The sequence below is a fragment of the Ailuropoda melanoleuca genome, chromosome 15 (genome assembly GCF_002007445.2).
Source record: "Ailuropoda melanoleuca isolate Jingjing chromosome 15, ASM200744v2, whole genome shotgun sequence".
Taxonomy (NCBI): domain Eukaryota; kingdom Metazoa; phylum Chordata; class Mammalia; order Carnivora; family Ursidae; genus Ailuropoda; species Ailuropoda melanoleuca.
This window is the reverse complement of record NC_048232.1, coordinates 90,886,179-90,913,971: the sequence shown is the minus strand read 5'-3', so window position 1 is coordinate 90,913,971 and position 27,793 is coordinate 90,886,179. Positions and strand designations below refer to the sequence as shown.

General features: G+C 55.2%; 1 protein-coding gene across 3 annotated transcripts; it reads left to right on the top strand.

Moving 5' to 3' along the window:
- Positions 1–49: 49 nt before the first annotated feature.
- On the top strand, positions 50–26,664 carry IL17REL (interleukin 17 receptor E like). Of its 3 annotated transcripts, none has more exons than XM_034644113.1 (15): positions 50–238; positions 4,293–4,320; positions 18,250–18,399; positions 18,617–19,075; positions 19,326–19,370; positions 19,614–19,753; positions 19,924–19,995; positions 20,077–20,131; positions 20,563–20,726; positions 20,794–20,838; positions 21,065–21,122; positions 21,298–21,461; positions 21,629–21,709; positions 21,921–21,978; positions 23,176–26,664. In XM_034644113.1, exons 1-15 carry the CDS (start codon positions 122–124, stop codon positions 23,214–23,216), a joined length of 1,677 nt encoding a protein of 558 aa, XP_034500004.1. In that variant the 5' UTR covers positions 50–121; the 3' UTR covers positions 23,217–26,664. The 3 variants fall into 3 exon arrangements, with proteins under 3 accessions (XP_034500004.1, XP_034500005.1, XP_034500003.1); XM_034644114.1 differs by having other exon boundaries at positions 18,617–18,726; positions 18,961–19,075; positions 21,921–23,218; XM_034644112.1 differs by having other exon boundaries at positions 21,921–23,218.
- Positions 26,665–27,793: the final 1,129 nt, after the last annotated feature.

Genomic DNA, 27,793 nt, shown 5'->3' with positions numbered 1-27,793 from the left:
GGGGAGTGTCCGCCTCGGGGAGCAGACTTCCTCAAGACTCTCCCACTTGTCTTTGGGGCTGGAACTGCAGGCCGGGAAGGCAAGGAGCCGCTTCCACAGGGCATCCTGCAATCTCGCCCCCATGCACGCGGGCCAGATGCTGGCTGGCCCAGCAGTGATGTTCCTTTCCCTGACCTGGAGCACCTGCCCTGGCCTGGCCATCCCCCAGATTGCAGAATGTGGCCTCTCTTGTTCTCAGGTGAGCTCCTGCCCCCTCCTCAACCCCCATCCTGTAGTCAGGTGGCCTTTCCTGCTCTCACGTGGGCCCCTGAACCCTCCTAGGCTCTCATCTTGAGGGGGCCCTGGTGCCCGCATGGGCCTGGTGCCCTCGGCCCATGAGTAAGAGCGACAGGCAAGGGGTGCAGGAGGCCCTGGGGCAGTGGGTGACCCGGGGGCCTGGGGACCCCTGGGAGGTGTGGGGCTGACCCGGTAGCTCTGCTCTAGGGCCTGTTTGCCGAGAGCCTCAGGGGGAAGGGCCAGCTGATGTGCCCGAGACCAGTCCCTCTCCCCGGAGCCCCTCACGGCTTCAGTGAACCATGCTTCATCACGCAAGGTGCTGGGCTTGGGATGGTGTTGTGGCATGTGTGGACGCCCTGCGAAGGGAAGGCTGCAGGAATGTGTTCATCCTGGACAGGAGTGTGCCGCGGACTGGGGACACAGCTCCGAAGCGGTGGCCTCCAGGGCTTGTTGCTGTCAGGCAGGCTGACTCAACCTTGCCTGAGGGAGGCATTCCGGCAGCACCTGCAGTGAAAGTGTGCCTGTGTCCCAGGAGACTGGTGGAGGCGCAGTGGGGACTCAGCCCAGAAGGTGTCCTGGGGACAGGGGCACAGAGAGAACATGAAGCACATGGGGTGGAGGGAACTTTGAGCACCTGCTGTGTGCACTGTGACCTCGGGGAGTCGTGTTCCAATTGGTACAGTGCACAACAACAAAATGTAGGGAGAAAACTGGGGGTGGCCTGGGGGGAGGTCTCATGTGTGCCTTCCAGGGGCGGTGGCCAGGCCACCCTGGGGGACACTTGGGAGCACCCCATTCTCCTCCGGGAGGAACAGCAGCTCCACAGACCCTGGGAATGTGTCCAGCAGAGGGTCCAGGGAGCTCAGCAAGGGACAGAGCAGGCTTGGAGTGGCCAGAGGGTCAGGCAGGGCCCCCGAGGCTGAGGGGCTGGGCTCAGATCGGAGGTGCAGGGACCCATGGGGGGCCAGGAGAGGCTCCCTCCGGCTGCTGATGGGAACTGTGGGTGCAGAGGAAACAGCTGGGTCCAAGTTGGGGGGTGGTCTGGGCCCCACCACAGTAAAGGTGGAGAATGGGAGGGAGCTGTACTTTGCGGGTGGGGTTGGAGCCAGCGGGGATCCTGGTGGACAAGGAGAAATCAAAGTGGATCCTAGAACATGACTTTAGCTCTGGGCTGCTGGAGATGTTTCCGGGGGGGAGCAGGTTTCGGTGGGGGGCAACATGGTTTTGAAATGTGGGGTTTGAGAAGCCCGTCGGACATGAGAGCTGATGGTAAGGGGCAGCTGGGTGGTGTGAGTGGGGTCAGGAAGAGGCACCAGCAGAGGTCCCATATGGGGACAGGCTGGGAAGCACTGAGCCCCCAGACCCAGGGGCTGTGAGGAGGAGAAAGAATCCTCAAAGGAAAGGGAGGAGAGGTAGGGGGAGAGGGGAGCTGCAGGGGGCGAGGGAGTTGCATGGGAGAGGAGGCAGAGGAGACGGGCAGGGAGCGGATGGGGGCTGCGGCTCCGGATTCGAGCCGGAGAAGCCAGGGGACAGACAGCCTCTGGCGACCCCCGCACCTGCACAGAGACCCCTCCAGCCCACACGTGCCCACAGGAGGACTGTTCTGGGTCTCGGCAAGTCTTCCGTGATAAATCATCCTTGCTGAACTGACTGGGAGAGCTGGGGGACAGGAGCAGAGGAGACAGCACAAGTAATGCTTGTGGTGGGGGCGGGGGCCTTGGGTGCCAAATGGGGTCATCAGGCAGCCCTGCCTAGCGACTTGGGGGTCCCAGCATCCTGGGCTGTGCGGAGGGGACCGTCCTGGGCTGTGGGGAGCCAAGTGGAGCAGGAACCCACACACGTCCTTTCCTCTAGCTGGAGCTGAGCCCCCCGGGGTGGGGGGGTGGGGGTGGGGGGGGTCCCTCCCCACAGACAGCCCCCATGCCTGGCACGGGAAGCCCCGAGAAGCCCAACGGAAAACCCCAGGGAGGTGGGGGTGCGGCCACTTCTCCGACCGGCCCCTGCTCCTGCTCCAGGCCCCTGGGCACACAGCCAGCCCTCTCCCCTGCCCCCGCCACTCCCACACGGGCCACAGGTGCTTTCTGGCCTGATCTTTGTCCCTGCTGGTCCCTCCTCCTGTGTCACAGAGAGGAGAGGGTCTGGGCACTGAAGGGCCAACCACCAGACCACAGCCACCAGCCCTCCACTAGACGCCATGCTGCCACAACTCCAGGGCTTTGGGGGCTCCGGGCACAGGCATAAGGGGCAGTTGCCAGTGGGCAGGCAGTGCCCACGGCCCAGGGCACATGCATGCCCTTCAACCTTGGGGCAACCAGCACGGCCTCGCTCTGTCTTTGAGCTCTGGGACTGGGGAAGTAGGTTAGGGTCACAGGTAGGATAGTGGATGCCAAGGGGGAATTCTGAGCATGGAGGCTGAGGGAGGCAGCGAGGGTGGCCAGGGACCCAAGCACTGTCCCTCCTGCATGCACTCAGGGCTGCAGATGGGGCCCTGTCCTGCTCTGCTGGGTCAGGTCTCTAGGGCTCTGGACTGGGCTGTCCCCTCCTGCCCTCCCATCCCCAGGCAGCTGTGCTTCCCAGGACTGCCCAGTCACATTCTGGAGAGGGTGTCCAGGTGGCCTCAGCCCTTCATCTAAGCACTGCAAAAAGGAAAACAGACGTTGAAAACAGAAACAAAACAGATGCAAAACTGGGAGAAGTCCAAACACGGTGCGGAGTTTAGCCATCCCACCACCAGCACGCCAGCACCGGTTCACCAGTTCCATAGTTTGTACGAACGCACCACCAGTCGGCAAATGCCGCTGCTACGCGCTAATTCTCAGCACTGTCTCCACGGCTCTTCTGTAAATCGAGCACTGTTCCGAAGTAAAAGTGTATTTAGAAAGGGGTTGGAGCAGGGATGGAGCCGCCAGTCGTGGCATCTCCGCAGATCCCAGGGGCAGGAGTCCAACCGTCTCGGATTCTCCCGTTTCCCACCTGGGTGCCACCAGAAGTGCAGGCCCTCCCCTTGGGCCCCCCCCTTGGGCCCCCCTCCCCAGCTTCCCAGGTCCTCGGGGGGGTCAGTTCTCCGGGAAGGGAGCAGAGGGTCAGCATTGCCCTTGCTTCTTGCTGCCCTGGAGTGTCGCTGGGGCTCACGGGCCCAGCGCAGTCTGACGCCCCAGGGCCCCAGCCACCGTGCCCCTGTGGGCTCCCAGAGCAGCACCCCTGACCTCAGTTCCCAAATTCGGCTGTGGAGCGCCACCGCCCACCCACCAAAGAGAGGCCTGCAGGCTGGCAGCCCAGCCACCTTCCCCCACGGGCCCCATCTGAACTTGGTCCCCAGTCCAGATGCCCCCCGCGGGCCCCCACCGTCAGGTTGGAGGGGGTTGGAGAATCCAGCCTGGACAGGGACTTTTCACCAACTGAACCACCCAGGCACGCTAAGGACTGGGACTTTTCCCATGCTGTCGCTGCCTTTGGCCAGGCAGCCCGAGTGACTTCAGCTCCTCGACAAAGCTCCCCCGAGCACGCCTGCAGACTTGCGGCCCAGGCTCCCCTGGTTCCTCTAATACCCCTCCCCCTCATCCCTTCTCAACATCTGACATGAAGTGTAACTTCCTCCGTTCTGGATTGTGTCCACATCTCGGAATGCGGGCTCCTCAAAGGCAGACTCTTTCCCCACTGTCTTTTGTTCGAGAACCCCAACACCAAACCAGTGCCTAGGAGGTACTCGGCACTGTTCCTCTAAAGAATGAACGGGCAGGCCCTTTGGGAATGTAGTTGGGGACATGGGGCTCCCCGGTCCACGGGGTCCGGATCACACCATTTACTGAATGGCCATTGTCTACAGGGCCTTGGGCTGGGCCGTGGTGGAGCCAGCACCCCAGACACTGAGGAGGAACGGGGACTGTGGCACCCCCCAGGCCCTCGCAGAGAGTGAAGGGCCACATGACTCTCTTGGCCACTGGAGCTGGGTTCAGGGGGTAGGACAGAAAGTGGCCAGGCTGACCTCTCACCCTCTCTCATTGTTCTGTCCCCAGGGCTTCACCTGCAAGAGCCGAGTGAACCGTGAGTACCTCTCAGACAGAGGGGGACAGGCTGCCTTTCCGCCCTCACGCACCCTGGTCACCAGGGTCACCCTGTCCTCCTTGCCACTCCACCTGCCTGCCTCACCGGAGAGAGATCCCCCAGATGTCCCTGTCCAGCACCTGGTGCACAAGGGCAAGGCCCCCAGTTCACCCTCAGCTGCGCCCTGCCAGACAGAAGCCCGTGTTCTGATTTCATTGGAGGGCGCTACCTGTCTTTCCAAAGTGGCCACACCAGCGATACTCAGAAACCCCCATTTCCCCTCATCAACTTCTGCATTTTTGTCCAAAAATGACACCGTTTAACTACAGTTTCACTGTCTTTCATGGTTGCTGCTGCGTGTGCGGCCCCAGGGTGGGGCCTGGGGGTGGGGGCTCCTGCTGCCCATGTCCCCCGGGAGTGCTCCTGGCCTCACAGAGCTCCTCCCTCTCTCTTCCCCTGTGGCCTCCTAAGGCCATTCGGAACTTTTCCACTTTGATGTGATCATATTTACCAGTCTCCTCTTTAAGGGGTTTCATGGATTGGGGGAATCTTCACAAATTCTTGCCGGTCCTGAGGTGGTAGATAGGTTTCCTGCGTTGCTGTATTTCTAAAGGTTTTAACGTAACGTTTCGTTTTCATTTAGCTCTTTACTTCCGCGTGTGGTGTGAGGTAGGGATGCAACCGTAATGTTTTGTGCTGGAGATCCATCTGTGGCCGCGGCACGTACTGCTCAGCTCGGGTCTGATTTTCCAGCCGCGGGGTGGCTCCTTGACCCGCCGCCTCTGAACTCAGTCCCTTTCCGGAGGCTGGCTGCGCGAGCCCCTCCTTGCTCCTTCCTTTCCTAAACTGTGCGCCGAGCGCGGCAGTAGTGTGTGCCTGCGTCCCTGAACCCGCAGGTGCAGGCTCGGTGGTGAGAGGGTGGCGCCGAGGTGCGGCTCGCTCCCGCGCCCCCAGGTGAGCGGCCTTCCCTGCGGCTGCGCCGGGGGAGAGGCGGGGCGCCAGCCGTCCGTGAGCGCCCGCAGGAGAGCGCACTTGTCGTCCCCCCACCCCAGACCCGCGGCGGGAGCGGGAGAGCGCACCTGTCGTCCCCCCGCGCAGACCCGCGGCGGGAGCGGGAGAGCGCACCTGTCGTCCCCCCACCCCAGACCCGCGGCGGGAGCGGGAGAGCGCACCTGTCGTCCCCCCGCGCAGACCCGCGGCGGGAGCGAGGTGTCGGCAACCCCTCAGCTCCGGGACCCGTGGCGAGACGGCCCTACACCGGGGGGTGCCGTCAAGACTGAGCAGAGCGAGAACAACAGAGGCAAGAGACGAGGTACGAACGGACGTGGGCTAGGGGGAACGAACTGAGAAGTCCCGCCCGCTTCTAAACGCTGCGCGCACGACGGGAGAGGGCGCTGTGCGGCTGGAGAGGCAGCCGGAGCCGAGCCTGGGGCGCAAAGCCGCAAAGCCGAGCTCAGAACCGACGCACTCAGGAGAACCGGGGGGAGGACAAACTCCAGACAACTCCTGATAACGAGAAAGAGTAGGAGTCAAGTCCCAAAGACAACGCAAGTGCACCAGGAAGGCATGCTAAAAAAATCCCCACTGTAACATTTCATTTCAAAATAGTCTTCAATACTCAACGAAATGACGAATATGAACAAAAATTAGAAATTCTGGAAGTTAGGTGACAACACACAGAATTAGAAATAAAGGAAAAATAACTTCAGAAATGAAGACTACATTAGAAGAACCCGAGTGAACAGACCAAATATTAAACATCCAAGAGAAATACAAAGCAAAAAGGACATTTTTAAAAATAAAGAAGAAATGAAAAAAAAAGATTAAAATGATGTGTGAATAAATGGTAAGTGTTTCAGATAGGCCAAGAATGTCCAAAATACTGACGCTGAAGAAGAAAACCGGGGCAACAACAACAACAACAAAATACTCAGAACTACAGTCCTCAGGAGATTAAAAATGTTTATTGAAACTAGGTATTGTAAGGCAAACCATGGACCCAAGAATATGGGTCCTGAAGATCAAACACCAAAACATATTCTAGTAAAATGACTGGATCTTAAAGAGAAGGAGAAAAATCTTTGGGGCAGGTAGCAAAAAGAGCAGACAACTTACAATGCTATGAGCCTCGCTAGCGTCCAGGCTGCAGTCGTCAAGTATCATTTCCCACCAAAAACTAGGCAGGGCTCCCGAGAGAAGCGGCTGACACCCAGTCTGGGGCATAGAGTGTACGAGAAGAACCTTGTCGTACCAGAGAGCGGAGAAGCTCTCAAAGACGATGGGACAAGTCAGCAGTCCTTAGGGGACGCCTGGCTGCCTTAGAGGAACAAGCGGCTCTTGATCTCGGGGCTGTGGGTTCTAGCCCCATGCTGAGTGTAGAGATTACTTAAAACAAAATCTTAAAAAAAAAAAAAGAAAGAAAGAAAAAGAAGTACTTGGAGCCAACCTAAAGGAACTCCTGTTAGCCAAGAGGATATCATTTGACCTTAAAAAAAAATTACAATGAATTGCAACCATGTATAAACCCATGTATTCATGACAATATTGTTTTTAAAAATCAAGGGAAGTCTTCAATCTCTGCAGACGGCAGAGAACCAACGCATCACCTTGAGAACTGGGAATCCTGCTTTCTTCTGTGAAGGCCGCCTTGGAGCGAGTGTGGACACGGAACGGCAGATCTCGAGCGGCGTTCTGCAGCTCCCAGTGCCTGAGAGCTGGGACCCCGAGCATCAAACACGTGGAGGTCCAGTGCTTCCCGCCTCCTGAAGACATCCGACACCAGCGCTCGTCCTGACAAAGGACTAGACCCTCAGCACAATCAGGCCTCTGCGTCCTGCTGCAGATGGGCCAGAAACACAGGGGTCTGAAGACGGGTGCCGAGCTGCACCCCGAGGACGCCTGGCGGGTCACAGAGCCTGATTCTGCAAGGAGGAGGCGACATGGAGGCAAAGCAGCGGACCAGACAAGCCAAGCTTGAAAAATAGGCAAAGCCTCAAGTCTAGGGCGTGAAGAGGCACATGTGGGCGATGAGACCGCGAAGAGACGCAAACAAGTCGTTGACGTAGGAGTGAGCGAAGGGGCTTGCGCAAGCGGGGACCGGCTGCCTGGCCGTGACAGGCTACCTATGCCGTAATAATTCACAAAGCTATGTGTTCTGGCGAGCTTTCAGTATCTAAAATTTCATTTTTACAATAAAAAGTTTTTTAAAAGGGTCTTAGCGTTTTGTACGCCTTCACTTCTTCAATATAAATATTCGATTGTCAAGTTTACTGAGAGTTTCAGTAGGTGTTTTCCAATGTGTGTCTTGTTTTAAGATGTATTTATTTATTTTGGAGAGAGAGTGAGCATGGCGGGGGCAGAGGGAGAGGGAGAGAGCAATTTCAAAGCAGACTCCCGCTGAATGCGGAGCTCATCGTGGGGCCGATCCCAGGACCCTGAGATCTTCACCTGAGCTGAAACCGACAGTCAGACGCTCAACCGAGCCACCCAGGTGCCCCCCATTTTTGTAAAAAAAAAGGATTTATTTATTTATTTATTTAGGAGATAGCCACTGTGTGTATTGTTTAATATCACCAAGCAGTTAACTCAGTTCCAAGTTACCCAGACCACCGGTTTACCCTCAGAGCCCACAGGTTAGAGGCTTCACCCCACAAGACTGCCCCCCAACTTCAAACACCAGCAGCAAGTCCGGGGGCCACCCCAGAGGTACCCTGTGCCCCTGACCACCTGGCTACAGATCAGAGGCTCCCACGAACCCCCCCCCTTTGGTTCAGTTACTTTACTTGATTGGCTCACAGAACTCAGAGCATAATTTTACTTGCCAGGTAACCAGTTTATTATAAAACAATATAATTCAAGAAAAACCAGGTAGAAGGGATGCGGGAGGGCACAGAGACCCCCAGGCCTCCTGGGGCTGCCACTCTTCCAGCTCCACGTCCTCACCAACCCAAAAGTGCTCCAAACCCTGTCCTTTAGAGTTTCTATGGAGGCTTCTAGGGAGGGTTTTGCGTAGGCACGATTGATAAATTCATTGGCCATCTGTGATTGATTGACCTCCAGCTCGTCTCTCCTCCACAGAGGTCATCCTGTGGTTGATTGCCCTGGCAACCAGACCTACCGCATTAACATAAACTCAGGTGTGGTTGAAAGTGGTTTGCTTTGAACAACAAAAGACACCCTCCTGGCTCTTACTCTTGGGAAATTCCAACGGTTTTAGGATCCCTGCGCCAGATAATGGGCAAGGACCAATACATATTTCTTATTATAAGTTACAATATCACACATTTTGATCAGGCTTGCATTGAATATATTGATTAATTTGAGACAGAAATGACATCTTATCAGAGTTGAGTCTTCCAACCATGAACCTGGTATGCCTTTCCAACTATTAAGTCTTCCTCAAAACTTTTACTTAGTTCGTCAGAGGCTGAGGATACTGTGAATGCTTTCTTTATTTTATTATATTTTCTGGTTGGTTTCCTTGGTGTAAAGCAATGTTATTTTGGTATATTGATCTTGTATCCAACACATTTGTTAAAAACTCTTTGTTATTTCTAATAGATTTCCCATTGAGTCTCTTAAGATTTTGTATATGGATAATCACATACTGTGTAAATGATGACAGTTTATAAACCTCTGTTTGTTTCTGGTCTTATGGACCTGGCTCCAATTTTCAGGACAGCGCTGAATGGGGAGCCCTCATCTTAGTCCTGATATTTATGGAATTGACTCCCAAGGCTTACCAGTCATTATCTGCCTTTTGGGGCCTTTGAAATAGGTGGCTTCCATCTACATAAACAGGTGCCTTTCTTTTCCTAGTTTTTTAAACATTCTTTATCATGAATAGGAAGTGAACTTAATGGAAACTTTGTGCATCTGTGAAAATAATCATACCGTTTCCCTCCTTTACTCTTTCACCCTGAGGTGAATTGTGCTGATTGATTTTCAAACGTTGACCACACGTGGAGTCCTGAAACAAATCCTCTCCAGTTATGTTTAATATATTATTTAAATCAAATTGCTGAAGTTTTATGTAGGATTTTGCAAGTGCATTCATGCGGGAGACTGACCTATACTTTTACATCGTTGTGTGAGCCTTTGCAAAGCTAGCCATCAGCCGTGTCTGCCCTCTTTCCCTTCCTCGGCGATCTCTTGGCCATTTTACTTCTTTCTCCACATTTCTTAATGTCTCTGCTATATTTTCCATCTTGTCTCTCTGCCGCCTTCTGGATCATTCGCTGGGATCTTTCACTTCACTAGCCCTCTTGTTGGTGAGGCCCAGTCTACTCTTAGACTTATTTGTTGCATTTTTTAATTTCTATTTCTGTGGGTTTCGTTTCTAGAAACTCTGTTTATTTCACATCTGCCTGGTCCCTCTTTGTAGTATTTTTTTCCCCCACTGCATACACTTTCAAGTTTGTCTTAGAGTGGCTGGTCTATAGTTCACAGCTGTTGTGTCTGTCACCGAAAGACTGTGGGGCTGTCTGTGGCCTGTCATTTCTGTTGGTTTTGCCTCTTAGTGCTTTGTTTTCTGGCATATTTGTTTATCTTTAAATATACCTGCTCAGTGACCGCAAGAAATAATTCGTGGTGGGGGCGCCTGGATGGCACAGTGGTTGAGCGTCTGCCTTCAGCTCAGGGCGTGATCCCGGCGTTATGGGATCGAGCCCCACGTCAGGCTCCTCCGCTGTGGGCCTGCTTCTTCCTCTCCCACTCCCCCTGCTTGTGTTCCCTCTCTCGCTGGCTGTCTCTATCTCTGTCAAATAAATGAATAAAATCTTTAAAAAAAGAAAAAGAAATAATTTGTGGTGTCCCCAGGGCCTAGGATGAAGGAGGTTTCTTCCAGAACCAGATTCCCTTTGTTTCTGAGTGGTGCCCAGAAGTAATGTGTGACCCTCAGGACCATTTCGAATTAAAAAACAGATTGAGGCCTCGTGGACCTTCCTGGAGCTGCAAACCATGGCTGGGAACCAGCACCCAGACCCACCAGAGGGTGTGGGAAGCTCTCTGTTCCTCTCTGTGTGCTCGGAGTAGCCGCCCCACAGGGCCCAGGGTTGGGGGGTTCCGCCCAATTCCCCTGAACCAGGGTGATAGTGGGGCAGCTCCGTGATGCCCTCAGGAAAAGTGGTTTCCCGTCCCTCCCTCTGCCGTTTCTCAGGCTTTGGCCTGATGATCCTGCTTCTTTGATCAGCTTTGACAAGTTTTCGGGGAGCTTTTCATATGCCTACCTTTTCCTCCAGCGTTGTTAGCTGTTTACAGCAGTAGCCTTGGCCCGGACAGCCTGGTCTAGCATATTATGGGAAACGAAACTCCCAACTTGTTTTTAAACACACAGAAGTCTTTCTTTCTCCCCCTCCTCCTTTGTCAATACGATTTTAAATTCACCACCACGTTTTACCAATTCCTGAGTTCACTGTTCCCTTTTGTAACCCACTTCTTCCTCTCGCGTTCCTATTTCTCCTTTTTAAAATGCATCTGTCAGGCCTTCTCAGAGTAAGGCTCTGCGGCAGTTTTCTAAATCTTTGGAAAGACCAGATACACCCACTTCACCCATGGGGAGACTCCCACGAGTCTTCATGACAAACTTTGGGTTCACGACGGTTTCCACGGGGTGGAAACAACTTGTTGTCCCGTTTGTACCACAGATCATCGAGCGGCTGGTATCTCTCCCCCTTTGCTGTTACTCCCCATTTTGTCAGCTAGTTTGGGACGAGAGCCTATCCTTACACATTCTGTTCCACAACAGGCAGCTTCCCCTCTCTAGAGCTCCTTGAGCTCCGTGCTCCCCAGAGCCCTTCTCTGCCATGGCTCTACCTTTTTTTTTTTTTTTAATTCTGGTTTTGATCCTTTTCTTGATTGACTGGAATAGATCTGCTTTCTTCCCCCCAGGAAAGGTCAAGAGATTTGAATTTCTCACTTCTGGCAGAGAAGAAGACATTTTCACCCACGGGAGGTGCAGGTGGGCGGGAGGAGGAGTCTGGCTTCCCTTAGGAATGCGGGGCTGTACAGCGGCCTCCCTGGCAAGGGAGCATCAGGCCTGGGACAGAGCTCCCCCCGGCCAGCCCCCCATTATCTGGCTGGCCACCCGACTTCACCATGAAGTCTGTGGACAGCGGGCGGTCTGACTCCAGCCACTGCCTTTGGTGGGGTCCCTCCCGAAGGCTCAGAAGAGTCCATCAGACCCCGCCAGTACTTGCATCAGCTCCAAGACAGCGGGGGGGCCACGGACACATGGGGCAGGGGCCACACCAGATGTGGGCACCTGTTTAGAACTTTGACCAGTATGGGAAGATTTTATCACTGACACTGTTTAGAACTGGCCGCACGGGGTGATAATGAAAGGCAGTTCTGCTATTCATTTTTTGTTTAATATCCATCAGTTTGGGAGGAGAAGTGGCAGGAGCCTGCGACCTCCTCGCCCATCCCTAGTCTGCCCCCTCTGGCTATTGAGGACACGATGAGGAGAAGCCCGTGGGGTATGAAGACAGCTGAGCTCTGTGTCCTTAGAGATTTTTTAAAAATTACTGCTTTGTTGTTTTATTTTTCCCACTTCTGATCTTCTATAAACTTAAACTGAGTTGGGAGAAACCCCCTATTATGAGGGCAAGCCCAGTATGACATCTCACCAGTCCTGGGGAGGAGTTTGGAAGCTCGCTGCCTTCTTACACACATTGCAAGTGAGCAGGAAGAAGGAAATTCGTTTGTGGCATTATTCTTCTTTTTAAAGACTTATTTTATCGGGGCGCCTGGGTGGCTCAGTCAGTTAAGCATCTGCCTTCGGGTCAGGTCATGATCCTGGGGTCCTGGGATCGAGCCCCATGTTGGGCTCCCTGCTCAGCGGGGAGTCTGCTTCTCTCCCTCTCCCTCTCCCCCTGCTTGTGCTCTCTCTCACTCTCCCTCTCTCAAATAAATAAATAAAATATTCAAAAAAAAAGATTTATTTTATCTATTTTGAGAGAGAGAGCATATGCCCAGGGAGGCAGAGGGGCAGAGGGAGAGAGAGAATCTCAAGCAGACTCCACACGGAGCCCAATGTGGGACTCAATCTCGTGACCCTGAGATCATGCCTGAGATCTCGAGACCCTGAGATCTTAAGAGTGAGACGCTTAACCGACTGAGCCACCCAGGTGCCCCTATAGCATTATTGCCATAAATTGACAGAAAACAAACACTATATTTTAAGTATTCAATTTGCTAAGGTTTTACGTATGTATACACCTGTGAAACTGTTACCACAGTCAGGATAATGGAAAAACCATGTATCTTTCCATAGAGATTAGTTCACGTTTCCTAAAATTTTATATGCATGGAGTCAGGCAGTGTGTACTCTTGTGTCTGGCTTCTTTCACTCAGCATAATTATATTTCGATTCATCTGTGTGTTGTATCAAAAGCCTGTTCCATTGCATGGCTATACCACCATCTGTTTGCCCGCTCACCTGTTGACGGGCATTTGGGTTTTGGGCTACTAAAAATTAAACCACAATCAACATTCGTGGACAAGTCTTTCTGGTTACTATTGGGTAAATATCAAGGCACAGAACGGCTGTATCTTACAGCAGGTGTGTATCTAACTTCTAAAGAAGTGTCTGTGACATTCTATGCTCCCACCAACAGTGGGAGCATATCTTAACATCCTTATCTGCACTAGGTATGGTCAGTCCTTTCCATTTTTGCCATTCTAATATGTAACACTGACTCATTGTGGTTTAAATGTGCATTTCCTTAATGTCAGCTGATGTTGAGCATTTCTTCACGTGCGCACTGTCCACTTTTACCCTCTATGGCGAAGAATCTGTTCAGATCTTATTCTTTACTGGGTTGTTGGTTTCCTTATGACATTTGGAAAGGTCTTTACAGATTCTGAAAGCGAGCTCCTTACCAGATACATGATCTGCAAGGATTTTCCCTCCGCCTGTGACTTGTCTTTTCATTCTCTTACCAGTATCTTTCCAAGATAAATTTTGATGGAGTTCAATTTATCAATTTTTTCTTTTACAGTCATGATTCAGTGTTGTATCCAAGAAATCTTTGCCTAACTCAAGGTCCCAAAGATATTTTGTTACTATGTTTTCTTTTCAAAGTGCTACAGTTTTAGACTTCACATTTAAATCAGCAGTCCATCTTGAGTGACCTTTGTATGTAGTGTAAGGTATGAATTAAGGTTCTCTTCTGTTTGTTTGTTTGCACGTGAACACCCAGTCAACCCAGCACTATTCATTGAAAAGACTGTCCGTTTCCCACCAGGCTGCCTAGCATGCTTGCGGAAAATCAACCATCTACACATGGGCGGGTCTGTTTGGGAACTCTACTCTATTCCATCCATTTGTCTATCTTGATGCTAATACCGCACTGTCTTAATCCCTACACTTAGTTACTTTACAATAAGTCCTGAAATTAGGCAGTGCTGGCTTTCAGATTCGTTCTGCATTATAGATGATTCAACTATTCTAGATACAAGTGAATTTTAGAATCAGCTTGTCAGTTTATGGGGAAAAAGGATTTTGATCACAACTTCATTGAATCTATGGATCAGTTTGGGGAGAATTGACATCTTACAATTTTGAGTCATCTGCCCCATGAATCCAGTATACCGCTCCATTTATTTAAGTTTTCTTTAATTTCCCTCAGCAAAATTTTGTAGTTTTTAGGTCAAAGATTTTGTACATCTTTTGTCAAATTTGTCCCTAAGTATTTCATATTTGTATGTTACTGTAAATGGTATCTTTAAAATTTCAATTTGCAATTGTTTTTTGCTAGTATACAGAAATATGGTGTATTTTTGTATATTGATCTTGATTCTTGCATTTGCCTTATTGCATTGACTAGGATCTCTAATACAATGTTGAGTACAAGTGATCAGAGCAGTGATCCTGGTCTTATTCCTGATCTCAGGGGAAAGCAATCCTTCTTTCACTGGCAAACATGATATTAACTATAGGTTTCCCTTAGAAGGCCTTATCATATTGAGAACGTTTCCTTACATTCCTTGTTTGCTGAGAGTTTTTATTAGGAATAGATATTGGATTTTGTAAAATAATTCTGCTATGACTATTGAGATGATCATATGTATTTTTCAAAATTTGTTAACATAATTATAGTGATTGATTTTCCAACATTGAATCAATTCTTGTATTCCTAGGACAAACCACACTTGGCAATTATGTGTTTTCCTTTTAGATGTGGTTGGATTACATTTACTAAAATTTTGTTCGAGTTTCTACTCTATGGCCATGAGGTATCTGTAATTTTCTCTTTTTGTAATGTTTCTGTCAGGTTTTGATATCAGAGAATGAGTTCCAAACTATTCCCTCTTCATCAGTTTTCTGGAAGAATCCTTGTAGAACTGGTAGCATTTCTTTCTTAAACATCTGCTTTCATTGACTTTTCTCTATGGCTTTTCTGTTTTCTATTTCATTGGGTTTTTTATTATTATTTTATCTCTGCTCTTCATTATTGTTTTCTTCTGTTACTTTGGATTTTCTTACTCCTTCTTCTCCAGTTTGAGATATAGTTGACATATAATATAGCATTAATTTAAGGATGTGCATTTCCTCTTTATCTCTAGTTCCTTAAGGTGGAAGCTGAGGTCACTAATTTGAGATATTTTTTTCTTTTAAAGATAATTTATTTATTTTCGAGAGCGAGCACAAGCAGGGGGAGGAGCAGAAGGCGAAGCAGGTTCCCTGCTGAGAAAGGAGCCTGAAGCGGGGCTCAGTCCCAGGACCCTGAGATCATGACCCGCATGGAAACCAAGAGTCAGAGGCTTACTGGACTGAGCCACCCAGGCGCCCCAACCCCAGGGCATTTGTGCTGCTGTGGTCACAGCTTTCCTTTGTTCTAGACCCCACAGCGCATTATTATTATTATTATTATTTTGTGTAAACAGTCAATCCTCCTTTAAATGGATTTAAATAATGAGAAAATATCTTGTGTATCTACTGCCTGGTTACCATTTCTGGTGGGGTTTTTTTGTAGCGTGGGTCTTCTGATGAGGGATTCTTTCAGCTCTCGTATGCTAACGAAGTCTTTATTTACCCCTCATTTTTATTTTTATTTTTTTAAAGATTTTATTTATTTATTTGACAGAGATAGAGACAGCCAGCGAGAGAGGGAACACAAGCAGGGGGAGTGGGAGAGGGAGAAGCAGGCTCACAGCACAGGAGCCTGATGTGGGGCTCGATCCCATAACGCCGGGATCACGCCCTGAGCCGAAGGCAGACGCTCAACGACTGCGCCACCCAGGCGCCCCACCCCTCATTTTTAGAGAGCTCCGTGGTAAAGCTCTCCTGGGTGTCTTCAGCACTGTGGGGGCTCTTCTGCCCTCTCCCAAGGGAAACTTGCTGTGGTCGTGTCCTTTGTTCCTTCTACATAACATGTCTTTTTCCTCTGGTGGTTTCTACAATTCTCCCATTGCCACTGGCTTCCAGCAAATTGATCGTGGTGTGCCTCGTAATCTTTCCCACCTTTCTTATACTTAGCACTCACCGGCTTCTTGGATCTGTGAGTTTATAGTTTTCATCAAGTTGAAGACGTATCTATTTCTTCCAGTTTTGTGTTTTTTCCTCATTCCCCCATTCCTCTGGGGACTCTACACACACACACACACACACACACACACACACACACACGGCACTGAAGTTGTCCTGCCAATGCTTCTATTGTTATACCATTATCATCATTATCTCTTTCCATTTACTTTTGGATGGTTTCTCTTGCTAGTCAAGTTCCCCAATCTTCTTTTTCTAAATATCTAATCTGCTATTAATCCTATCTGATGTATTTTTCATCTCAGGCATTATAATTTTTTCTAGAAATTGGGTTTGAGATCTAGCTCCCTATCTAATCCTCCATGTCTGTGATTAACTGTTTGAACATACAGAATACAGCTATAATAATTGCTTTAATGTTCTTGACTCCCAACTCTAAAACCTGTATCAGTTTCAATTAATTGATTCTTCCCCCATTATTTGTATTTTCCTGATTCTTTGCATGGCTTGTAATTTTTTTATTGGATGGGAGACATTGTGAATTTTACCCCATTGTGTGCTAGATATATGTTTTTATTACTACAAATATCTTTGAGGCTTTCCTGGAAGACAGTTGAGTTACTTGGCTAAAGCTTAAACTTTTGGGGGTCTTGCTTTTCAGACCTTGTCTTTGGGCAGGATGACAGCAGCACGCAGTCTGAGGCTAATTATCCCCTATTGAGGCAAGACCCTTCAAATGTGGTAGCTACTGAGGGCCTGGCTGCCAACAGGGACTGTTCCCGGCCCCGCGTGCTTGCAGGGTGCGTTCCCTCAAATGGGCTGGTTCCTTCCTGCCTCTGGTAGTTCCCCCACATGGGCATGCTGCCCTGTGCTTGGCAGGGGAATGTTCTCCCGGGTTCTTCCTGCAGCTTTCTCCCCTGGGTCACGCTCTGTCCTGCAAACATGGGCACTTTGGTCTGCCCAGGCTCTCTGCCCTTTTCCTTGACTGAGGGAGGGAGTCAGGCTCCCCTTGGGCCCCTCCGTCCCCCATAGCCCGGAGATGCTCTCAAGACAGTGTCACCTCAAGGGCATCATTGTCCTCCCTTTCCTCCTGTCGTGTCCTGAGACCATTCTCCGTGTATTCTGTCTGGCTTTCTAGGCTGTGTCAGGCTGGAGGGTAAACCTGACCTCCGTGACTCCATCTAGGCCACAGTGGGATCCACAGAGCTGAGTTTCTTTCCCATGAACATATTTGGATCTTGTAATTCCCGATGTCCCTTTGGGTCTCTTTCTGAAGCCAGTTAGCATGATCTCTGTCGAGTGACAGGCTCCGCGGTGCCGGTCCAGCAGCGTGCTCGCCCATCCAGGCCCGGGTGGCAGGGCCACGGCCCTCCTGCAAAGACCTGGCTCTGGGGCAACCTGCCTTCTCCGTAGCCCACATGCTTGCACGCCGCTGGAGAAGGTGTGGCCCTCGGGGCGGCTGCTCTGTGCCCTTGAGTCTGCGAGTCCGCGCCTCAGGTCAGGGCTGGGGCCTCTGAGGAGCGTCTGTTCCCACCTCAGCCTCACCGCAGAGTGTCTTTGATGGGCCACCTTCCTCTGCTCCCCCTTCACTCGCATGTTAGCAGTTCGCTGGTCTGACAGGGGGTCCCTCTCCCCCCGTGGTGCCTGCCCTTCCCCTTGCATCCTAGCCCCAGCGAGATCTTCCTGACAGGCCCCCTAGGGTCTGCCTTGGGGGTGCCTGGGAGTTCTGGGCCCCCGAAGCACCCACTGAGCACACACACCTTCCCTTCCCACCTCAGGGTTACTTCCTCCACCGCCCATAACACCAGGCCTGAACCCCATCTCTCGTGCATGCGGACGAACCACAGCCCTGGGCGCAGGAGGGCACCTGGGCTGCCGACTCTGTGGGGCACAGGCCGCCCCAGGGCTCCGCAGCTCACGTGGAGCTAACCCCACAGTCCTCCAAGTCCCCAGCTGCAAGCCTGGTCACGTGAAGGCTGCAACCCCGCTCAGCCCCAGTGCCTGGAAGTGAGGCCCCGGCTCCGCCAAGGCCTCAAGGCCTGTCTCACCTGCGCCAGTCCAGCTGCTGGCCTGTGAACAGAGCCCTGGGCTCCGATGACCCTGGGGTCATGACCCAGGTACCCCCACAGGCCTTTGAAGAGAGCCAATGGGGCTTGCCAGCCTACCAGAACGAAGGCTTCCCTGCACCCACGCTGGCCAGGTGGGGCAGCACATACCCACACTCCGCAGCCTGGCCCCACTCCCGATGCCCGACAGACAGCTGCTCCAGGGTGGGTCCACTCTTCACTGGGGCCAATTCCCTGATCGCACTGGGACAAGATAGTGAGGACCCCTCCCCAGACATGCCGTCCCAGAGCTCCCTCCACTGTCTGGGCCACCCACAAAGCCTTACCCAGGCACTGGGAGCCCTGTGGCACTCACCCCCCTTCTCTCCTCTCCAGGGAACATTTTTAACAACTTCTGCCGGCAACCCCCCACATCCATGTCCCCGTTGGTCCTGGAGGCCCTGAAGCTCTCCACGGCCATGAAGTGTGCCCCCCACGATGGCTGCTCCCTCCTTCTGCGCGTGCAGGCATCCCTTGTGCTGCATGGTGAGAGGCAGCCTGGGGGGAGGGGGCGTGCTGCCCGTGATGGTGGGAACACCTGGGAAACAGGGTGGTGGGCTCAGGGCTCCTTTAACTCCACAACACTTCGAGAGGCAGAGGCGGGCTGGGGACCCTGCTAACTGCACTTCCCAGAGAGGAGGGGAAGAAAGAGAATTCACCGCCCTGGTCTGACCAGCTCTGCCCGGCCCCTCCCTTCACCCAGAGAGCCTGCGGGGCCTGGAGGCCTGCTCCATGAATCTGGACACCCAGGAGACTCAGTGTCAGAGCGTGCGGGTCTCCAGAGCCTCCCGCCAACTGCAGGTGGGGCGGCAGGTGAGGCCAGCACCTGACCCAGACCTGCTGGTCCCACCCAAGCCTTTGCCAGGCAGGAGCAGCTGTCCCCTGGGAGCTCCTAGCTGCCTTCCCTTCCTGGACCTGATCCACCCAAGGCCCGAGGCCTGGGGACCCCTTCTCCTGGGTTCCAGCTGTGCGAGGTGGAGCTGGCCTGGCCAGGGATGGGTAGCTAGAGACCCCAGGTCCACCTGGCTCACACCTGTGCATGCCCAGCTCCAGGTGCATTTTGATTGCTTCGAAGTGAGTGCAGCTCAGAACCTCTACGTCACCCTGAGGACAGTCCCCCACTTCTGTGGGGTCCAGCTGGACCAGCAGTACCATGTGGAAGGTGGGAGCTCATGGGGCCTGCCTGGGTACAGCTGCCACTGGCTTCTAGGGACAGCCTGGGCTGAGACACCTGGGGTAGGGGGCAGGGCCCCATGCTGGGCAGCTCGCAGCCAGCACGTTCCGCTTCATTCGGGGTCACGGCCTTCCTGGGAGAGGAGAGACTTCTGTAAAGCACACGGGCAGAGGTCCGACGAGGGGTACAGCTGCTGGGGACAGAGTGGCTGGGCCCACCATTGCTGTGCCATTCGCAGACTGCAGAGACAAGGACGTGGGGAGGAACGTGCCCGTCTGCTTTGGTGAGGCCCCTTCCTCGGGTGGGACCGCAGCCCCGCAGCCCCTGGGGAGACCCCCACACAACCGTCCCACGGGGGTCTTCCGCCTGACTCACTTGGGAAGTCATGATGGGCTCTCAGGTTGGCGACTCCCGGACGCCTGGCTCTAGCAAGGGGGTCATTACCTGGAGGCTCTCAGGACAGGTGAAGACCTCCGTCCCGTGACAGCTAGTCCCAGCGTGGACCCCAACTGCTGCCCTTTTATAGCTGAGAAGTTCTCCTACTGGGTGGACCGAAGTGGCAAGGTCATCCTGGTCCAGGTGCCTGAGGCCCCCGGGGGCCCCGACTACTACGTCCGGCTCTGCCTCAAGTGGTTCACCTGCGAGGATGTGGGTGCCCCAGTGCGGGTGAGCCCAGGCCCGGGCCCGAGCCCCGGGTGCTGCGTCCTGCCCAACCGCCAAACCCCCCTCCACCTGCCCCAGACCACGCCCGACCCCCCATCCCCACCCCAGACCTTCCCCGCCTGGCCCGTCCCACCCACTGGGCCCCAGCCCCTAAGCTGTCCGCTCCACCGCAGGTGACAGTGAACAGGATATCCCGCACCGTCTCTCTACCCTACAGCCAAGAGCTGCCGTGCCTGTGCCTTGAGGTCAGTGAGAGTGTGGCCTGCACTGCCGGGAGGACACAGAGGGAGGGGCAGGACCTGCGCTGACCCCAGCCCCTCCCGCAGGGCTGGTCTGCGACCCCTGACGCCGTGCGGATGCAGGCCTGTCCCTTCGAAGATGGCAAGTGCCCTCTGGTGTGGAGTAGGGGGGCGGGGGGTTGGGAAGAGGAAGCAGGGTGGGAGGAGGGCAGGTCGGAGGGTGCCCGGCAGGGTGGGGGCTGGCCTGCTTCAGCCTGCAGGAGGCCACAGTGGGGATGGAGCGTGCGGATAGGCCTGGCCTGCCCTGGCACCTGCCGTGGCCGGCCCGTGGCCAAAGGCAACCCAGGCAAGCCCTTTCCGGTGGCAGAATCTGTGCATAGACACGCGTGTGTGCAAGCACGTGTGCTCCCAGTACACACAGACGCGCGCCCTGGCCCCGGTTGTGTGGAAGGAGCCAGTCTTCCGAGAGCGGCTCTCCGAGGGGTGGAGGAGGGTTACCCGTTCTCGGCTCGGCTCCACACACGTGTGGGCGGGGGCTCTGCTGACTCCAGCCCTGGGGGAGGGTCCCTGCAGAGACAGAGGCCCTTTGGGACGCTGTCCGCTACCACCCGGGGGACCAGGCCCTGAGCTGGGAGCCTGCCTGTCCCGTGAGTGGCCACGTGAGTCTGTGCTGGCGCCCGGGGCCTGGGGCCCTTTGCCACACCCTGGAGCACTCCGGCCGGCCGGCACACGGCAGGGTGAGTACCCCCAGGTGGGGACGGGGGCGGGCGTGGATGGCAGGGGCCTGACCCAAGCCCCCCGCAGGTGCAGTACCCCCGGGTGGACACACAGCCCCAGCTCTGCCTGAAGGTGAGTGGGCCGGGCCGTCCCTGCCGTGCACTCCACCAGCCCCTGGCGGGAAGTGGCGAGCAGGAGGCAGGGCTCCGGGGCATGCAGCCTCCCAGGGACCCCTCTGACCCCCACCCTGGTCTGATGGTGGAGCTAAGGGATTGTGGGGGAGGGAGGCCCAGCCTGTCCCCACCCCCAGCCACCCCCGCACACGCTGCCACGGTCCCGCCTCTCGACCTGTCTGCAGTTCTCCACCAGCCGGGGCTTCTGGGTGAGGTGCCCTTTCCAAGAGCGAGGCTTCCAAGGTGAGCTCTCCGTGGGGCGGCAGGGCAGGGAGGCTGGCCTGGGGCCTTTGCTGTGCCGATGCGGCAAATACACCCTTTTCTTTGCAGGTGGGATGACAGGGTGCTGGGTCAGTGGGAGGGAGGGAGGAAGGGAATGGGGGGGGAGGTGCTGGGCCTCAACCGTCCACCCCCACAGCCTGGAAGATGACCGCCCAGCCAGCAGCCTCTCAGAGCCACCTCCGGGTCACCTTCCTCTCGCCCAGCGCGGCCCGTTTCCAGGTGTACCTGTGTCACCAAAGGAAGACGTGGCCCCCTGCCTGCCGCCCCGTGCTCCAGGCCACGGCCCTCCCTCCAGCCTCAGTGAGCCCGGTGGGGGGGTCTCCTTCCTGGGGAGGATGGCTAACTCCTTCCCTGTCGACAATGCCGTGAGTCAGCCCCTGGAGGCCGCCCCATGTGGAGGGGTGCAGGGCACTCTGCTGTGTGAGCCAGTCTTCCCCCCACCTATGACCCACCCCTCTCCCACCCAGGGTGACGTCATGGCTGACCCTGCGGTAGCTTTTGTGGACATTCCCAGGGACGAGGCTTGTGTACCCAACACCTGCATCCAGGTGGGTGGTGCTGCCCCCCCCAGCCCCCACCCCCTACGCCAGTCCCAGACCTGCTTCCCTGTTCATCAACCGATGGGGGGAACTCCTTCCCCCAAGGCTCCTCCCCGGGCCTGTCAGCCCAGCAACCTCCCCAGGCCGTTGCTCTGGCAGCTGCAGTCAGGGTGCGGGAGAGGCCGCAGGCTGTGCTGACCAAAATGCTCCGCACCTGCAGGGCTGGAGGACTGATGTGCACTTCTCTGCCCCCCAGCAGCTGTGCGATCTTCAGTGCAGTGAGTGTCCCCGCTGGGTCTCAGGTCCCAGAGCAGGGGTGGGGGGCAGTGCACACTCATGGGCTTCAGGAGGCCAACGACTGGACTCCAACCTCAGCTCTGAGCCTGGTCCCTGCCTCCCACTCTCAGGGTGACTAGGCATTGGTAGGGGACAGAGGGGCCATCTGCCTGGAAGTCGGGCCAGGCTCTGAGCCAGGACGAAGGCAGACCCCTGACTTGGGAGGTCAAGGGCCCTCACCGCCCATCACAAGCATCATCCCCGCGTCACTGCACCAGTGGTCCTGCTTCCTCTTTCCTGAGATCCACCAACCCTGACCAGGGCTCCGGTTCCAGCTGTCCCTCCCACCCAGCCAGGCCACTTAAGCCCAGACTCCTGGGACCTCGGGCTTAGCAGGAGACAAAGCTAAGCATGGGGGTCCTGGATGTGGCCCTGGAGGGCGGCCTCTGCCTGGGGGTCCTAAGAAGGGCAATGTAAGTGGGGAGCAGGCATCGCCAGCTGCATGTGCAAGAGCCTCTGGCTGCGGAGGGGAGAGCAGGCTGCAGGAGCCTCGGGGGCAAGAGGGGGCCGGGAGGGGGTGGCGCTGGCACCCACCCAGTGTCAGCGGCCTGCTCAGGTCTCCATGATTCCAGGGCAGCCCCCGCCCCACCGGAAATGCCCGAGAGCCTGGGGCGCGTCTCTTAGACCTGTTTCCTCCACCTCCTCCCAACCCCCAGAGGAGCTGTCGGCCAAGTCTGGGTCCCATTCCCCTGCAAAGTTCTCCTCGAGCAAATCACAGGCCAAAGGGGTGATGGACATCCCTGGGAGCCTGTGTCTGTACTGGGGTTCCACCATCTACCAGCCAGGTGACCTGGGAGCAGGCCCCAGCCACTGGCAGAGCCTCCATGCGGCGCTGGGTGGGTCCCAGGATCCCAGGGACAGGCCTGAGAGCAGAGGGGCCAGGCCCAGCTCAAGTGGGAGTGCATCCTGCTTTTGGGGTCCAGGTGCACTGCCCCTGAGGACGGGACATTGGCCTGCTGCCATGCATTGGCTCTCCAGGACTGGGCAGCCTAGAAGGGCCTGCCCAGTAAGCCCTGAGCATTTGGGGCCTGCAGCTCCCTCTCCTTCCTCCTGCCACAGTGGGGAGTGAGCTGTCTGTGCCCCCAGACAAGGTTGGTAGGGGGTACACTGAACCAGCACCCCCATTCCTCTCTTTCCAGCTGCCACTGGGGACAGCAGACTGGGGCCAGGAGCCCCATGAAGCACGAGCGAGTACCCTGGCTGAATGTTGGGGTACAGTGGAGGCCAGCTCACATCTGGGCCCCAGGTCTCTGGCAACGAAGGCCAGGCCTCAGAATTTGGAGGTGGCTCACCTGAACCCAGGCTGTGGGTCCAGCCACCTTCCGGCTCCCCAGAGGCCCGCGGCTCTTCGGGGGCCCTCAGGCTAGGCCTGGGGCTTTGGGTCAGATGAAGAACTTTCAGCCCCTTCCTGAACCCCCTCGGTGAAAGCCTACGGAATGGCTGGGTGGGCTGCCCTCTCTCCCAGATGGCTTGGCCTCTGACCTGCCCTGTCTCAGCTTGGTGCAGCCTCCCTCCGCCTGTGGTCATGGCCAGCATCACTGGCAGAAGGACCAGGGCCTGGCCACTGCCTGATGGCTGCCGGCGCTTTCCCACGGCTCTGGGGAGCAGAGCGTGACCCCACATGTTCTGCAGCTCAGTTGGCTCAGAACCACCTCCAGCCCCTGCCCAGAGCACTCCAGGGTCCGCATGCTAGGTGGCCCCTACTGCCCGGGCTGAGCCTCCACCCGCCCCCCTGCACCAGCCCTCGCAGAGGTCAGGCCCCCTTCCACTCTCCGGCCCCCCAGCCCAGCCAGTCCAGGGAAGGCTGGCCACTTCCTGTGGCCTCGGGAACCACCTTCCAGGTTGTGCCATTCCCAGAAGTATCACACTCCCTGAGGGCCACCAGAGAGGGACCCACACCCCAGACCAGGGGTCTCCCAGAAGCTGGCTGTCAGATGGGCCCCACAGAACTCGTGCTGGCTCCCAAGGACCATCAGGCTGCCCTTCCTGAGCTGCCATCATCTGGAGTCTGGGAACCCTCTCCACCTGGCCACCGTGCACCCAGGGACAGGCAGCCCGGGCCTGGCCCCTGGACGGCCGGCTGTGCTGCCCTCTGCAAATGCACTCCTGCCTCCAGGGCCTGTCTCGCTCTCCCTCCTTCTCCCTCCCTTAATGGGGGCTGCAGCCCCCAGCAAACTAGGAGGTGGGCCAAGCCAGTACGCACCCCCCCCCCACTCAGTAAACACTTGTCCACCTAGCTCGCCTCTTCCCATGGACAGAGATGGGGTCTGCGGGGCAAGGTAGCCCCTTGGGGCAAGTGGGTTGGCGGGGAGGATTATGGGGCCCAGGCGCACCTGTTAATATGGGGCCAAGGTGGGACTGCTTCCGGAGGCGAGGGTGGAACCAGACTGCAGATGGAGCCTGCTAGCCCCCTACCACGTAAAAGCCCCCAAGCTGTCCCCGAGGACACCCCAACGGCTGGAGATGCCAATACCCCGAAGGCCTGCCCCCAGGCTGTGTGTGCGAGGGAGAGTGAGAGGAAGAGGGGTGTTCAACTGGTCCACCCCTGTTGGTGCTCAGCCTCATGATGGAGGGGGGCAGAGCAGGGCTTGCCCTTTCCTGAAGCCCCCCTCTACTGTCCCCATAAAGTGGCTGCCAGAGGCCTGGTCAAGTCAGGAGCTGACAGAGGGATGGGACGCTGGGGGAGTGGGGGTCAGGGAGGCCTCACCCTCGGGTCCCAGGCCCCTCACTCCTACCCTGGGTCAGGGTTTAGGGGCTGGCAGGCTGTGGCTCTGTGCTCACCACGTTTCCTCACTGAACAGCGTTTGGGAGCATGGGGTCCTCTGGAGGCCCTTGTCTGCCTGGGGTGCTCCCTCCCCATCAAGGCCCAGGGCGGGGCAAGCGACCAGAGTCCTGCCTATGGCTGGGCTGCCCCTGCCTGGAGTTCCTGCTCCCCTCACCTGGGCCACCCAGGAGCCCCGTGGCCATGCAGAGAGACCCTGGCTCTGACCCAGGGCTACCCCTGGAAATCCTGACCAGGTGTAGGCTCCCTCAAGACTTGCTGCGGCCCTGACCTTCCAAAGCTGGGGGAAACTGAGGCCCAAACAGGCCATGACTGCGTTCCTCTCAAAGAGGTTCAGGGCTATGGGGAACTGGCTGAGGCGGGGATGCTTGGGTTCCAGCTTCCCAGCTGTCCACGTGTGCGCTGCCACCAAGTGGCAGTGGTGTTCAGTGATCCAACCTCTGCACCGAGATCTGAGACCACACCCAGGGCCCGGGGGCCCGGCAGGCCTGCCTTGGCCAGTAACACCGACCCCTACCTCAGCCCGAAATCTCATCCCCACCTTAGGCCACTCTTGCCCAGCAGTAAAATGCTGATGACTTCAGGCCCCAAGATGGGGAGGACCGAAGGTAGGTGGCTAGGTCACCCATGTCAGGGCTCACAGTTGAACTGCAGGGAGCCTTCAGGACATCTGTGTGCCCCATTCATTCACTCACCCATTCTCAAGCAGGTGCTGAGTACCCACTGGGTGCCCCACTGACCCACCACCAGGAATTAAGATCACTGCCCCTGCAGCTGAGGACCAATGGGTCTGCCCTGGACTGAGGGGCTGATTGGGTCAGGATTCTCAGCCCTGAAGCCCAGCAAATGGGGACCATCGGTCACCCTACCTGGAGCCAATGTTTGCGTGGGGGAGACAGACCACAAACAGGTTAATGACATAAACTACATGGGGTGCCCAGTGTCAGTGTGAGGCTGGGGAGAAGAAGGCTGGGAAAGCAAACGAAGTATGGGAGGGGGTGCCGGCTGGAATAGGGTGGTCCTGCTGCCATGTGAGCAGAGACCGCAGGGATGAAGGGTCATGAACTGCCTGGTTCTAGCAGGATCTGACAGGTGAGAGGTGGGGTGTGGCAGGCAAGTGGGGCCATGGGATGTCCTGGCACAGCTCCCATGGGTATGAGTGAAACAGACCAACATTTAGCCTCAGTGCCTGGAGGGCAGAGCCCCATGGGCTGAAGAGGGACAGAGCAGCTGGGGGTGGGGTTTGGACGTGCTAAGTTTGAGCTGCCTGTCAGACATAGATTCACTCACCAGCGCTTATGTAGTGACTGCTGTGCCCCTCCTCAGTGGTCAACGGGGACACGGGTCCCTGCCTGAGGCAGGGGATCAACACACCAATACAAACCATGAGTGAGTCCTCTAGGACGTGAAAAGGGCACTCAGAAAGGAAAGGCAGAGCAAGATAAGGAAAGGAGCTGGTCCGGGGTCTCATGCAAGGACAAGAAGGAGGTGAGGGAGTCAGTGGAACCACTGGGAAGAGCAATGAAAAACAGTCTCCCGGCGGGCCAGTGAGTCCTCTCCACAACGGCTGAGAAGGATGAAACAGTTTTGCTATTGAATAAACACTTCGAGATTGCAAGGCAGAGACCCCACCCCTCCGTATCAGCCAGGCAGGTACAACCCACTGCACACACGATCTTGAGAAATGGTAACTTGTCCAAAGTGCCCCTGACATAATGCCTGTTTCATGTGATCATAATATAAGCACCCCAGCTCTCTTTGGTTATCTGCATGGAGTATCTGATCCCACCCTTTTATTTTCAACTTCTTTGTGCCTTTGTATCTAAAGTGAGTCTCTTGGGGGACACCTGGGTGGCTCAGTCAGTTGGGCATGGGCCTTTGGTTCAGATCATGATCCCAAGCCCTGCATTGGGCTCCCTGCTCAGCAGGGAGCCTGCTTCTCCCTCTGCCTCTGCCCCTCCCCCTGCTTGTGTTCTCTCACTCTCTCTCCTCTCTCTGTCAAATAAATAAGTAAAATATTTAAATAAATAAATCAATATATAAAAATAAAAGGGCTTGAGAGCGCCTGTGATTCTATTTATTGTGAATTTACTTGGTAATGGTGGTCATTGTGGTGGTTACTTCCTCTCATTCGAATGAAAATCTAAAAATTATATTTCTGCAACAGCTAGTTATAATTTGGAGCCAGGCATTTAGGTTAAAATCTCAAGTCAGGGAAGAGGGTCTATCTTCCCTGTTGTTTACATTTCAGAGATAGCTCTGAGGCTATTAAGGAAAACATTGCGGGATTGTAAAGCTGGCCAGAGGCTTGTTGAGCTTTTCAAAAAGTTGGCATCCATCTCAAAAGGAACAGACAGAATGTACCGGTTTCCTGAAGGCAACGCTCTAAGAGAAGGGAGAGTGGGGAGTCTTTTTCCACTTTGACACCAAGGAAAGGTCAAGCTTAGATCTGTTTTTACGCTAACAACCCGTGGAGGAAGAGCGTTAGGGGAGAGGGAAGAGTCGGTGCAAAGGCCCCAGGGAGGGCGGGGGGGGGGGGGAGAAGCTGTGCCCCTTCTCTGATCCATTAAAGGAAACTATGATCTTTAAGTATTTATTAGACAGCAGGCTCTCAACTTCACCCTCTGAGTAATTTTATCCAACCTTATTTGTTCAGTTCTTTAAGTTTTCCTAGGTTTAAACAAAAAAGTTTTTTGTTTTGTTTTGTTTTGAACTTAGGAGAATTCATCAGTTCTTNTTGACCTCGTGGTCAGTTCCCCCACTCTCCCATCCCCCCACGTGATTCCGAGGTCTGGTTCCAGCCGGGTCTCGCGGGCAGTTTCCTCCGGGAGAAGCGGCGCGCGCGGGCCGGGCGCAGAGAGGGAGCAGCTGCGGGGGCGGGCCGGTGACCTCGCGGGGCCCCCGCGGCTAGGAGGGCGAGCTGTCCCGGGAGAGGATGCTGGGGCTCGGCTTACAGCCCTGGAGGGCGAGAGTAA